This window comes from Salminus brasiliensis, chromosome 2 (genome assembly GCF_030463535.1).
Source record: "Salminus brasiliensis chromosome 2, fSalBra1.hap2, whole genome shotgun sequence".
Lineage (NCBI taxonomy): Eukaryota > Metazoa > Chordata > Actinopteri > Characiformes > Bryconidae > Salminus > Salminus brasiliensis.
Genome location: NC_132879.1, coordinates 28080742 through 28096103, shown reverse-complemented (window position 1 = coordinate 28096103; position 15362 = coordinate 28080742). Strand labels below are relative to the sequence as shown.

Below are 15362 nucleotides of genomic sequence, written 5' to 3'. Positions count from 1 at the left end.
GTATATTAAGATGTAGGTCAAGATTAGGTTTAGGTGTAAGTTCAGGTTAAAATGTAGGTTAAGGTTAGGTTTACATGTAGGTTCAGGTTCGATTTAGGTGTTGATTAAGATGTAGGCTAACATTAGGTTTAGGTGTAGGGTTAGGTTAGGTTTTTGGTGTAGACTAAAGTGTAGCTTAAGGTTAGGTTATGATTACATTTAAGTGTGGATTAAGGTTGGGTTTAGGTGTAGATTAAGGTAATCATTACATTACATTACCTACCACATTATTTTATATTTTTGTTGTTTTTGCTTGGCTACAGTAACGTTGACTCTCCAATGTGTGGTAACGTTTTTGCTAGAAGATCAGGCTGCATCATCAGGTATCGAACCTGCAATCTCCTGATGATAGAGCCAAAGCTTACAATCCAAGACACTTCGAGTCCCAGGAGGTAATTGCTTTTTCAAATGAATGAATTGTAGGATTAGAGGGAATTAGTTTTTTTTTACTGAAAAGTTGTCAACATCCTCACTTAACTGCCACCTCACTGGTGGCTTAACACTAAAAATGTAGTTGCAAAAAGACAAATTTGTGTTTGACATTCTTATCTAGAGTAACCTACATTTTAAAGCATGTTACCCAGGCAGGTGAATGTAGTGTTAGGAGTCTTGTCCAAGACCTTTTATTAGTGCAGTTTGATGTGCTTGCCCAGACAGGGAATCAAACCTGCCATCAAAGTCTGCCACAGGGAAGGCGATGTTCTTACCCACTACACCAACCTCCAATTTGAAGATTAATGTACTGAAAATACTAATTACACACTAGTTTAACTTTACTTATGAATGAATGGTTCTCATGTTCTGTAACAACTGTATGAAAAACCCACAGATATTTCATCTCTCTTTATTTGAAATCATAGAGCTCTGATGCCTTATTAGAATTTTTTTTGGTATATTTGCCTCAATGACTAATGTCTAAACGTCTAAATGTTTAATTTGTGGGGAAGACCAAGTTCCTCAGAATGAATAGTGTGGTACAGATAACGTGCACTTTTATGTTTTGTTTTTCCTCAGCCTCTGTGGAAGAGTGTGTGCATGTGAGTGTAGGTGGCACAACCACAGAGTAGTTTAATTGGTTTGTATGTGGTCTGTCTGTTAACAGAACAGATCTGTTCTTCAGTGGCTTGAAACTGAATCCAGCCATTCAGCTCTTATCTATACTTCCCCAGCATTCCCCCACTTGCGCCCCACAGAGGGCCATTTTGGCTCTGATAGTACAAGGTCCTCTCAGGAACAGCTAAGGGTTTCGAGGTTCTGTCACCAAGTTTCTGGCACAGGAACCAGACAGGAAGAAGCAGAAATCCCCTCATTTAGAGATAAAGAGGTGCACTGGAGTTCAAGTCTGAGCCTTTTCTTCGTCTTTTTTTTAAGCCACAGAGCCGTTCTAATCAAGTGTATCTGAGTGGGCTTTGGCAAGCCGTCACAAGTCCTGTTGGAGAAGGGTAAATCGATACAGACGTCCCGAGCCGTCTCTGAGGTCTCTTGAACAGGAAAAAACACATGCAGTACTTGACAAGTTGGCCGAAACCCCCCACCCCACCCCCCCAGTGCAAAGTGAGCCATATCTGAAATGGCAACATTGCAAATTAGCATTTGAAGGGTTTTACGTGAGTAGAAACAGCTCCTTCTCGGACGTTTATTGAGTCAACTTCTCAAAATGTGGCACTCTGGCTTTGGCAGTGATATCCAGAACCTCAGAAAACCTGCTTTCCATTGGAAAGGCATGGTGCAGCATTTAGGTTAGGAGTAATCAGACAGAGAAGAAATAATGGTGCCGATACAGCTGGATATTTCTGTACGTAAATCCCAAGTGCTGCATGGGACGTGACTGGGTATTAATGAGTAATACACAGTGGCACATTGCTGGTAGAGTCTAAAATTATATTGAGTTGTGTCATATAATTCCCAGAGCAATTTGCTGCAGACTGACTTGGGAATTTGCTTCCATTCCTCAATTTATAATTTCAACCAATCTGTGACCAAAAAAGCAAAGCTGTTCTACAAATGTATGCTGGAACACCCAATCTGCTGCTGATGTAACATGTATTGCCTTTTTTCCACTGAATAGACATGTCTATTTGCACCAGTAATGGACATTACCACCCCAAGAAGGAATTAATTCTTCTAAACGACAGTGGCGTCAAAGGAAGTCTAACTTCAGAATCACTTAGAATGAAGTTAATGGCAGGACAAAGAGCATGTAAGCGGTTCTTGGCTTAGATGTACAGTTCCAGAAAAAAAAAAAAAACCTTTAATTGGTATAAAAAATGTGCTGAAAATGAAACTAAAATGGTTCTTCACACAGAGCTCATTTACAAAAACGTTCTTCACAAAACCATCCGTTGCAAGGTTCATTAGAGAACCAAAAGTGGTTGTTCTATCACATTGCTCCAAAGTAACCCTTCCTGACACCTTTATTTTTAAGAGTGCATGGAAGGGGGAGAATTGAATGATTGTCAGACTGAAATGGAAAATCTCCTTAAGCTTTGAGGCCCTGCACCGTGACACAGGAGGCCTATAGGGGCTGAGAGGTGGGGACGTCCAGGGGCTGCAGCGTGTGTGCAGATGTGGCAGACCCAGACGCCTCTCCTTGGTTTGGCATGCTTGATAAATCCATTCCCCTGGCCTAGTGCGGCCGCAGTTCCAGCTGAACCAGCTCCCACACAAACACAGCTATGCCCAGTGGCTTCTCTTATTTAGCTATTGGTCAAGACTACTTAATAATATTTAAAGAGACAGGAAGACATATCTCCCAATAGCTAAGCCAGAATGAAAACAGGAACACTTTTATTCCCCCCTCCTCTTCTCGGCAGTGGGGGGAAGGATGAAGACAAAAGGAGCTAAAAAGAACAGTATTTTGTCTTTGAGCAAATCATTTTTACAACTATATGCACTGTAGAGCCCAAACATTATGACCACCTGCCTAATATGCTGTTGGAAATCCATGATCCACCAAAATAGCTCAGTCTGCAAGACTTCTGAATTCGTCCTGTGGTAGCTGGCACCAAGACCTTAGCAGTAGATCCTTTAAGTCCTGTAAAGGCCTTAGTATACTTTTAGTAAAAAGAACCACTATTACCATCTTATAAGCTCGCACACTTTCTGCAGTTTCGTTTTGGCTGTTGCATGTGAGCACTCCAGTACTAAAGGTGGCACTATGGCAAGTTATGGTAATTTCCTCAACCCTTCGAGCTTCAAGTACGGCTTGGCTCGACCCGCCATCCCTCAAGATCCACGGAAGACAAACAATCCAGGCTTTTTTTCTGTCCTGGCACCAAAGTGGTGGAACGAGCTTCCCCTGGGTGTCCGAACGGCAGAGTCGCTCGCTGTCCCACCTCTTCCGAGAGTACTTGGGCGAATAGCAGAGTGGTCACTTTACTGACTTGTGTTTAGTAGTGTCTAAACTTAGAGGTATCTTTAAATTATTAGTCTATTCAAACTAGCTGAGGTTATTCTTGGGTAAATAGCAAAGCACTTTTGTAAGTCGCTCTGGATAAGAGCGTCGGCTAAATGCCTTAAATGTAAATGAAATGTATTGGAAGAGGATTGCTTCTGCATAAAGACATAAAGTGCTGTCTCTCTAGTAACAACCAGTTTTGTTGTGCAAAATCTGTGGTTGGTCAAAATCGTCTTAATCGTCTTAAATTGTGAGGTGGAGATGCTGTGAATAAGACGTGTTGTTCCAGTGCATCCTGCAGGAAAACAATGCACCTGGTCGTCTATGTGATGAACCTAGCAATAATGGAAAAAAATTGCCTGGTCTGATGAGACACTTGCCTCATTGTAGGTGCTTTTAACAGGGGTTATTATGGGAACTAATACAAATTGCACTTTGAGCTCTGTCTCAATGTGCATTTCACAAGCTGAGAGAACCGGCATCAAAACATCATCATAACACAATTCTCTTAAGAGGTCTTGTGAAGCTTCGCCAAAGTTACATGGTGCAGTAGCCAGCATTCTGGGCCCATGACAGAGATGCTTTTCACCCTATTGCAGTATTTCAGTGTAGCATTAAAATAATTTTTAAGCTGTTATTTTTTACTTAATTTTTTTATTAAAGTCATTTTACTTTTAATACATTAATTTTTAATTACATAGTAAAATATGGCATATTTCAACTTTTTCTTTAGTTCAGCTGGTTTTGACAGGTGTGATCACTCCTTCTTCTTTGTCCAGTTATATGTGAACCCTGGTTGAATTAGCTGCTAGTGGGAACACATTTTTATGATGCCCTGCACCAAAAAGCTCATATTGTTCCTGCATTAGAAATTAGAACCATTAGAATTAGGAACACCCCACCCCAATCTCTTTTAAGAATAATTTGTAAAATAGAACGAATAGAATTGCAGTTTTCTTTGAGGAAAAAGTTTGGACACCCCTGCATGTATTACTACTTAAAATGCCTAAAATTAGGATCAAGTGCAGCACATTGGCTGGTTTTCGAGAAGACAGTCTTATTTAACCCACGTAGATTTGGTTTGGTCCTGATTGTTTAAGTGAGTGGTATCGCTATGGCAAGATCGTAGCAACGTGCTGTCTGGGGCCTCCAGAACAAAGGTTGTAGAGACATATGAGGCAGGGAATGTTTTTAAAAAGATCTCAATTTGACGATTAGAAATCAGCCACTGTCTGCTAAATCATTTACAAGCGAAACAACTGCCAACGTGGCCAGGTCAAGCCGTCCTAGCAAGTTAAGCCCAAGAGCAGACCACAAGATGTGCAAAGAAGATTGCTGCAGCCGATGTCAAAATACAGCATCTGCCATCAGAAAGAAACTGGACAAGTTGAATTTCTATGGGAGGTGTGCAAGCAGGAAACCCTTGCTGTCAAAATAAACATCAAGGCAAGACTAAAGTTTGCCAGAGAACACCTAGAAAAAGACCAGGACCAGAACAATGGGCTTTAGACAGATGAGTCCAAAGTTAAATTACTTGGGCACAGTAACAGAACCAAACACAGCATTTAAGCACAAAAACCTCAAACCAACTGTGAAGCTGTGGAAATGTCATGGTTTGGGGCTGCTTTGCTGCAGCAGGGCCTGGCAAGCTTTCCATCATAGAGTCCACTATGAATTCTTTATTGTACCAGAGGGTGCTTGAGGAAAATGTTAAACCGTCTGTCCAAAAGCTGAAGCAGAGGTGGACAATGCAACATGACAATAACCCAAAATATCCCAGTAAATCCACCTAAGAAAGGCTTAAATAAAGAGACTGAGAGTTCTGGAATGGCCAAGTCAAAACCCAGGTCTTAATCCCATTGAAATGCTGTGCTATGCAGTGTCAGAGACTGGTAGACTATTATTGTAAATGCCTAATTAAGGTTACTTAATACCAGAGAAATGCCAGCTATTATGGTCAATGGTGTCTAACTTTTTCCTCAGTAGGGATTTGCACCTTTTTTCTTTTCTCGGTTTTGTTAAATAAAGGATCAGAAACTCAAATTCCCATTATTTTGGTGCAATTACATCTCAGTTATTTATAGATCTAGTTGTTCAAAAGAATATCAAATATTTACACCAACCATTACACCAAACATTGGTACATTAGTAGGTGAAGTGAAAAACTGTCAAAGTGAAGGATATTTTCACAGCAAGTAAAGAGTCAGTTCTTGAAGGCGATGTGTTGAAAGCAGGAAAATGGGCACGCGTAAGAATCTGAGCCACTTTGACAAGGGCCAAATTTTGTGGTCCAAGAAAGCCCTTCAGAGGTATTGAGTCCATGCCTTGAATGCTCAGATCTGTTGTGGAGGCACAAGGGGGACTTTAGGTAGGTGGTGTATATTAGGACATTTCTCCACATGACTGTAAATAATGGATCATATTTCTGCTAGGCTAAGTGGCCTGATTGGTTACATTAAACTGATACATAATTAAACCAACTGAACGAGACATCACGTAAGGATGATGTGTATTTTATTAATTTGGTATTATTAATATGATTATCATTGTTATATGGTAATACTTAATACTTTGATACTTAAACTGTGATACAATCTTTGGCAAACAAACTTGTTTGGGTGTGGGTGTCAAACTCCGACACTGGAAGACCTCAGTTCAGTGTGGTTTGGTGATTCATTAATTACCAGATTTGGAAGAGAAGCAAGATGGAAAGAAGCAATCACAAAAGTGTGCCGAACTGCAGGCCTTCAGGAGCAGACTTTCAAAGCCCTGTTGTAGGCTCATAAAAGATGAACTCAACGTTATCACCACAGCCTTTTTAGGAAACAACTTATTTACTCTTGTTTGAGTATTTTAATTTACCAGGAGAGTAGCAGTACTGATTAGTCCCTTCTCATGCCACAGTAGCCCTTCTGTGGGTTGGGATTGCTTTTATTGCCCAGAAGCATTACTGAGCCTTGCCCTGTTCATCCTCGGACCACCAGTTACTATATTAACATATATCCCAGATTTTTACCTGCACTGCTGTTACGAGAAATTCAACGTTATGTGCTTCATCTAATAAAGAGGGTTTTGGCTCATTTGTGTATACAATGCAAGTATGCAGGTGAGAGTGCAAGAACAGCATTCTGGTGTATAGGCCTAAAGGCACATTCTACAAAACGGAGTTGTTTCTGTGGCATTCCCAAACTGGGTACACACTTTTCATTACAAGGTCATGCAATTACACAGGTCCCGAAGATAAATAACACAACTGCCTGAAAACCCTGTACTATAGTTTCCAACTGCTGAAAAAGCTACAGGTTTTTGAAATCAAAATCAACAGTCAAGAAAACTCTTGTTGCGTGCAGTGTATTCCATCTTGGCAGCCTATGTTGATGTGTCTACACAGCTAGAGGGGGAATACAGCACTAAGTTTAATATCCCAAAGAACACGGGACGTATTCCTGTAGAACAATGGCCGATCATAGGCCTATTGGTGCAGGGTGCAGACTTGTCTCAATGACTTAGTGTTTGAGCACTTCCAGGCCTTTGGTTGCTGTGGAAGGTGGAACTGGAGGTCAGGAGTTCAGATCGTTTTGGAGAAACGACTGGCCTGCCACATTCGGTCACTTCTGCAATTCTGTAATTCTCCTCCGTTAACCTTTAAGAGAAATGCTCCCCATTTTTTTACGTCCTGAAGGGATTTCTCTTGAAAAGGCATCCTGTTTGAAAAAATCCCCCAAAAACAATGAAGACCATCTGCAAACACGGACACAAGCATGACGTGATCTGCCATGGCACAAAAGTACACGAAACTGACACATGTTGTCCTGACAATAGGAGACGCCATAAAAGTGGTGGTCCTTTGAAGACTTTAATTAAACTAAATGAGAAAATCCCCACCCACTGTCCACAATGACAAACAATACCATCTTTTTACAGGAACACTTCAAAACCTCTGCGTCTGCAGAGTCACATGTGGAATTTTATACTGAGGTTCAGTCGTACCGACGTCCATCTGGAATTAGTGGCTTTATTTTGAAATTAGTTTTTTTAAATGGTAAAATACTGCATGTCTCAGAACAAAGACCCTCTGTGGTTTTTACGGTTTTCTGTGTCAACAACGTCTCATGGGCAGAAAGGAGCAACATGCATCACGTTGACCAAGAAGAGGACATTACGCTTTCATTTCATGAGTGTGTGCGCATGTGTGCGGTGTGTGCTCACTGGTTTTTCAGTATGAAGGGTCAATAGTGCCACTGACCAACGAAAGGATGAGCTTCAGCTATTTGCTGCATTTATTACCAATAAATTTGGTAATAAATTCTTCAAAAGGGAGTATTCTAATACTTCACCAAAAGAAGGAGTACACGCTGATTCAGCTGCACAGCCACCCGATTTGGTAATATTCATAAAGGTATGACCACTGCAAGCTCTATATCTGCTGCTGTCAGAAAGACATGCCTAGCATACCAGTTGGTATTAGCTAAGGATAGGCACCACCACTTCTGTAGTACCAAATTATAGAGAACAGAACACACTGTACCACCCATAACCAGTCTGAGCACACGAAAACCCTATATTTCTTGTGTTACCATAACAGCAAAAGTCTACAAGGAATGCTGCATATTAGTACCATGCTTAATAGCATTAGCTGTTCAGATTATGCTTATCAAATCTGTTCCTTGTAATCCTGTGAAATCATATGTAATTAGCTTTTACAATAACTAAGTAGCTTATCACCACAAGGGGGAGTTTTCTTGACCGTGGTACCTCTGGACTGTAGGGCCAGTGGAGCTTGCCAGAGATGTATTCACGATATGGAACCCTGCTTAACTGCAACGTCAGGATCCTCAGAGAAGGAAGAGCCATTACACACACTATATTGACAAAAGTATTGGGACACCTGCACGTTCATTGTTTCTTCTGAAATCGGGGGTATCAAAAAAGAGCTTGACCTGCTTTTCTCTACTGGATTCTCTACTGTTCATGGAAGTAGAGTTCTAGTAGATTTTGGAGCCTTGCTGTGAGGATTTGATTGCATTAATCGAAAAGAGTGAAGTTGGAATGTTGGCTAATCACCACCCCACCTCATCCCCAAGTCCCCAACTCATCCCAAAAGTTCAATCATTTCAGAGAACACAGTTTCACTGCTCCACAGTTCAATTCTGGGGGGCCTTAGACCCCTGCCATTAGGCATAATGCCAATAGATTTATGTTTACCTGCTCCAGAGATTCCTGTTCTATTCTATTCTATTATTTGTGGACCCCCCCCAACCAAATGATTACATCCCGTTGCTTTTTGTTGCACCTATTGCTGACTCAGATTTGCAAACATTATATATAGATAAAGTATTCATTCATTTTAACGGTGGACTGTACGATCCCAGTGGAATGTATGATCACATTTTTGCTAAAAGAATGACAAAAACAAACACTTGCAGTGTACAATATAAGGCTACACACATTAGTGTTATTCATGATTCAAATGCAGGACATTTACCAGTGCTGCTGTTGTTGTTGTTTCTACATAAACACCACTAATTCAAATATGCATCTCAGTTTCAGTCTAATGCTACTGGAGATAATATCTTTTAACACTGCACTTTTTACACTGATTACAGCTGGGAACTGTAGACGGTGTAGTAATGCTGCTTTCGTCCATTTAAGTCAACCATGATACACAGGAGGAATGCAGAGCAGAGAAAACACACTGTAATAATCTTGAAAGTCCCTCCCTTTCAAGAATCTCCTCTTTAGAAAAAGCCATTCATTCTTATCTTGGCTAAAACGGTGTTTTGAACTGACTTGATTCATATGTATGCATCATTTCCAATAAGACATATTACAGCCACACAATGACCGTTTGCATTTAGCTTCTTATGAGCAGTAATTGAGTTGATCTACTTCTTCATATGAATTCACACATTGATTGTCTTTCAGTTTGCTCGTTCGTGGCATTCGTTGTGTCATTATTTGATTAATTATTCAAATGATTAATGCATTTTTATGACGCACTTTCGACTTTAAGTGCACCACAAACTGTTGCATTGGAAATGGAAGCGCGAGACTCTTCTGTACGGAGGCTGAGCTGCGAGCGCACGCGCTGCTCTACCGACGCCGTTTCTCGTGCCTGAAGAAGGGGGGGGGGCGTGGCCTAGTTTTACCTGAGGAGGAGGAGAAGAATTGGGGAGGGGCGTGGCCTGGGCTTTACCTGCTTTCGGCTACCTGCGGATCCGCGGAAGGAATTTAAGATGTCGTCAGTGCACGAGGAGCAGCAGTCGATGCTCGTCGGTGCATAGCAAGGAGCGCGCGCTGGGAGAGTAACACAGAGAGAGAGAGAGAGAGAGAGTGAATGTGTGTGTGTGTGTGTTTATGTGAGTGAGAGAGGGAAGGAGAGAGAGAGAGAGAGGAAACTTGAGACGGCACGGCAGGTTCACCTGACCAGGCGAAGGGACTGGAAGGAAACACAACTCCTTTTGAAACAAAGAGCGCGCGCTGGAGGAATGCAGCCGTGACCTCGCGCACTCCCTCACTCCACTCACTCACCCACGGACTGACTGCCTCACTCACTCCCTCACTCCGCTCCACAACTTCAACAACGTTGCGCACAAAAACACACACCTCGCCCGCGCACCCGTGAGCTCCGTTTTGCACTCCCTCACCATGGCTCTCGACGTCTCGCGGCGGACCACCAGAGACGCGCTCGCGCCGAGCAGATGCCGCCGCTGTAGCCGCACGGGCTGAACGCACAGTGGACGAACCATGCCCACCCCCTCAGTGAGTCTGCGGACCTGCAACGTGCTGCTCTGCTTCGGCATCGTCTACCTGCGGCTCGGGTGAGTTGCGGAGCTCCAGGCTTTAAGAGCGTAAAAACAGCCTATGAGGGGGCACGACCTCCCCCTTCACGACTGACTGTTAAGTAGCGCTTTCAGCCCTAATTGCAGATAATGCGCACCTGTGCGTTACGCTGTTACTGTGACTGGCTCATGTACCAACCTGCTCGGCGAACCTGACCCTAACACTGGAGTCAGTGTTGACATTTAGGTGTGTAAAAAAAAAAAAAAAAAAAGGCTGTGGGGGTCGTTGTATTCTTTTACACTAGTGCTGTTCTTAACTGCGCTCCAAGCAGCCTGAGGTCAAATCACTAAACGTGTTGGAGGGGATGATCTCGCGCTGCTGTCTTTGCTTGGCTCTCCCACTCTCTCTCCCCTCGGTGAACCCTCATTAATAACGGCATGCCGAGCTGTATTTCCACATTCCTTTACGCACACGCAGCTGCAGCGCCGTTTTGCAACACCTCACCTGTGCTCGCACACACTGTGTGTGATCTAAGGGAGGGGGGGGGGGACGACGACGACGGTGGGATCAACCAGCAGTCCATTTACTAACGACTAATGCTGCTGTTTACTATCTGGTGATCTGCAGAAATATGAGCCTAATGAGGCATGTACTAATAACACTACATAACAGCACTATGTCAGCCTGAATTACAGTATACTGCTGTATAGTCTTCATGTTTTATTTTAGGCTACAGCAAGGGTCCCAAAGGACTGTTTGTAGTATTGCATGTTTGCAGCTGTAGGCTTTAATTCGGAATAACGGCCTCTATCATCTCCACTGTCGCAGTAGATAAGACTTTTTTTTTTATGTGAAGGGAAGAGTGAAGTAAAGCCCAGGAGATATCTCTTTGCATTATCAGGCCAAACCTGTTTCCGCAGCTAGAGGCAGCGAGCACCTATCACTGTACCGGCTCTGTGCTGGGATACGGCACTGCGGGCGATGACAGATAGGCTTTCAGGTGCTTGTGCACACAGTTAATCTCATTCAGCCTGGAAGTAACAGTAGACCAGTCTGTCTAAAAGGAGTCTGTATTTTACAGTGCCTCCCAGCCGAGGCCTCAGGGACCCCCAGTCGGGCCACTTTTATATTCTGTCCCAGCTCACAGTGCTCAGCAGCTGCTGGGCTCAGGTGTATTGGTGCTAGAGTGAAAATATGAGCTTGGGGGAGGCGGGGTCTTCTCTTGATCGTGTAAAACACTGCCATCAAGGTAATCTGTTGTAGAAGTCTAATATCCTGGAGGAACTTTTGAAGGTTTGAAACAGTGGTGGAAACTCTTAAGGTGCTTTGAGGAACGTTCAAGGAACTTTTCGTCTACAACCCTTTCTTGAAGATTTTCTTAAGAGGTTCCTCCACAGTTTTTACATTGAAGAACCTCCAAAAGTTCTGTAAGGATCGATTTCTCAGCTGCAGTTTGTATTGTATATTCCTACCACACCAATAACTAGATCTCCTAAGTCCTCTCTGAGCTGAATCAGGTGTATGATTAAGGCTCCACAAAGAACCATGGGCCCTCTTTCATTTTTTTTATTTGTTCTTGAGAAAAGTCCAAATAAAAAGGCTACATCAGATCAGATTCAGTTTCTTCTCGAGAATGCTTGGTGAATAAGGCCCCGCGTTTGCAGGAGGTGTGTGAAGAACCGGTAAGTTGGTAAAGAATCTTCAATAACATCAAGTAAAGGTTCTTTAGGCCTTTAAAAGGTTCTCCACACATCTTTTACAAATGTGGACCTTTATGGACCAAATGTGGTTCTCCTGTGGAATTATTTAAAGTGCTGTATTAGAATTAGGAAGTACTCCTCTACCCATGTTTAAACTGCACCAGAAGCTCACTGTTCCTAATGTCTACTGAATGTTGAGAGCTGTCAAAGATTAGCTGAGTCAAGACACGCTGGTTTGTCATGCGATCAACCTCTGTATGTGTTCGCCTCAGTGATGGTGTGTAAACATTCTTAATGAATTGAATGATTATTTACTTAGAAAGGTGCCTTCAGGACTTGGTTAGAAACCCCTGCTTAGAAAACAAGCCTCTCCGGGCCTCTCTCTCTAGCACCACAGTGCACTGGCTGTGTGTTTCCTGCACCTGACCTGTGTCATATCGTTAAGCAGTGATCAAGCCCTTCTGGAGCTGGATCAGGGGTGTTGGAGCAGAATCTGTGCAGTGAAGGTGGGCTGCAAAGACTGGATTTGGGAAGCGGTGATCTAGACGTGTTCAGCTCAACGTTTTTGTTTAAGATAGTCAGTGACTCCGGATAGGCTTTGGACCCACCGTGACCTTGGACAGGAAGAAGCAGATAAGAAGATGGATGGATGGATGTATAGTGTTCTTGACAATGCCAAGTCATCAGCTTCTGGATGTAATGCCCCCTCAAAGACCACTTCAGGTCCTCGCTCAATTTACACGTTAACTTCACAGTAATTTCTTATACGTTTTACCAGCTGTCTCGTTCCATCCTGTCATAATAACTGTATTATAGGCTTATGTATTGATGGGCTGTCAGCCTAGTTGCAATTTTGTGTGCATATTGTACACTAAGAATAACGGTGTATCAAAAGCATGTATTTCTATTTTGTCAATATATTTTTCTATATCATTTAAACAGCATCTGCTCTTATTAGGCACATTTCAGGATGTATGGTTGGTTAGAAATAGTCCAAAAAATCCCTTGGGATACAATCATGTAAATGCAAGTGAGTGAAGAGCCTTTACGTCAAGTATAAAAGCTGTGACATCTACATGTTATACAAATGCTTTCTTTCGAGTTACATGTGCCTGACATATCATGCAAACCCAAAGCAGTTCCACTGTGTGTACTGGTTAATGGTTTGGAGGACCATAGCAACCATAGTAACCCCACAGCTTTCACTGAGGTCAAGGGTGCCCTCTAGTCCGCAGCAGAAAGGTGTCCCACAGCAGACATTGGAGCAGGTGGGCTCGAGCTGGGCACGGGGCAGTGCAGGCTGGCCCCTCTGCTCCTCGAAGTGGGCGGATAGGCGTGTCTCCTGCCCAATGGCAGCCCCCGGATCTCCGGCGAGAGCGCGCAAGCCACGTTTTCTCCATAACGCACGATCCTTAAAAAGCCCTCATCGTCCCGGCGCGCGCGAGCAGGCTAGGCACACGCACGAGCAGTAAATCCGCGCTGCGCCGAGAGATGACACACTCGGTCCGTGCGCGCGCACACGGCGGTGGGTAGAGCGAACGAGCCGGGCATACACATCCGCACAGACACACACTCACATAGAGAGAGAGCGAGAGAGAGAGAGGGAGCAGTGAATGAGGGATATATATATATAAATATATATATATATATATATAGAGAGAGAGTGTGTGTTTCGTCTGAACGCAAGGGGGGACTAAACGCGCATCGGGAATACAGGAGTTTTGACGCTGGCTCTTTCTCTCGCCATCGATCAGAGGACAAACGCGGCCATTTGCTCCATGTCACCATGATCGTGCTGTCGTCGCGCAGTGTCCTGCTGTCTGTCTACTACCCGCAGATATTCCTCATCCTGACGAGCGGCAGCTACCTGTAAGTTCACGCGGGTCGCGCCGACCACCTGATGAGCCGAGGGGCTCGTGCTGGAGTTGAGTGATGTAGTAGTGATCCTGTGCGTGTGTGTGTGTGTGTGTATCTATGTGTGTGTGCTGGTGTTTCTGAACTATTTACAGCGTTTTAAAACGCAGTTCATCTTTTAGTCATGTGGGATATTTTAGACATGCTTTATTAGAGGAGCGCTGGTTGTTGACTGACTTCTTAGCCGAGCATGCAAAGCTAGCAAATCGCTCACTGAACTGTTTGCAGCATCTGAATTAAACGCTCTGTAATGGCTCAGATTTATACGACTAGCCGAAGTTGTTGATGCAACTTTAGGCTAAAGTGGTCCTTAAAAAGTCACAACCGTTCCTGAAACATTTACAGCTTTAAAAAACGCTCGTTTCTAGTCATCTTTATGGTGTTTAAGTGCTTGTTTTTCAGGACAGGCTAGACTGTTAGTGTTCCTGTCAGCTGCTGGGATAAGGCTACATGACTTATGGTAATGTGGGGTCTCCTGTGGCTGTAGTGCACATTTCCTGAGTGGCCAGTGTCACATATTCGTTTTTAAAGTTTTAGAGTCCCACTCACACACTCACACACACACACACACACACACACACACTCGCCTCACCTCACGCCCGCCTTTGCTGCACGTGGGGCTGAAGCAGCGCTAAGCTGTGAACAGTGTTATTTAGCTGGTTACGAGTGACTGCTAAACATCGTGTTAGACAAGCGATGCCACTCTCTCCCTCACACACACACACACACTCACACTCTCCTCTCAGAGTGTAAAAATAGTGCGGTGGTCTCTAGCCGGGTCCAATTCGGCCACTGAGTGGCAGAGGTGTGTCAGGAGCGGAGCTGGGGAGGCTGTAGGTGCTCTCTGCTTCACACAGGTGGGAGCTGCTCGCACTCCTGTGTGCAGCGCCTGTAGGAGATCGTGCTGGTGTTTGTCAGACCGAGACTCCAGCGGTTTAGTTTTCTCTAAAATCTCTTTGGAAAGTTTTTTATTTCTGGTTTGTTTAAAGGTTTTCTTCTTTTCTGAGATTTCTTTTTTTTTGATAGTTTTCCACGTTTTCGAGTGAAGCTCTCTGATTTGTTTTGTTCGTCTTGGGGACAAAGATCAGACTGAGCTGCAAGAGATTTTTTTTTTTTTTTTACAGATTTTTTAACGCCGGAGACCCCAAACCCGAGGCGAAAATAGATGTGGCTTTTGGTCGCAGTGGCTGAGCCTATGTATAGCCTCGGTTTGCACATTACACTCGACATACCATTGTTTGTTTTTACAATTTAGACCGTCTTTATTCGGCGTATAGCACATTTAATACAGCGGTGGCAGCGCTCCTGAGAGGGTTATAAAAAGTAAGGATGTGGTCTTCATCTTTTTTGGAAATCATCTCCGGGACTGTCTTTTCCTTTTACCTTAAGAAAGTGGAAAGCTTTAGTGTGGGGGCGAGGGGGGATGTGTTGGAGTTGTCGTGGTGGGTGGCAACGAAAACGCTGGTCATTAACACGCCTTTCAGTCTCAATAAACTACTGCGTTTAGTCACACACACAACATTGGACAG

At 43.6% G+C, this 15362-nt stretch overlaps 1 protein-coding gene across 3 annotated transcripts in view; it reads left to right on the top strand.

Annotated features, from left to right (window-relative positions):
• The first annotated feature begins 371 nt into the window (after positions 1-371).
• wnt7bb (wingless-type MMTV integration site family, member 7Bb) overlaps positions 372-15362 on the top strand; it is a 38607-nt gene continuing 23616 nt past the window's right edge. Inside the window, exon 1 of one of the 3 annotated variants that reach the window (XM_072672254.1) lies at positions 372-431. In XM_072672254.1, the coding sequence (XP_072528355.1) occupies positions 385-431 (47 nt within the window). In that variant the 5' untranslated portion in view covers positions 372-384. Of the gene's footprint in view, positions 432-9677; positions 10258-13620; positions 13789-15362 lie in introns of those variants that run through there. The other 2 variants (XM_072672253.1, XM_072672252.1) reach the window with 2 other exon arrangements.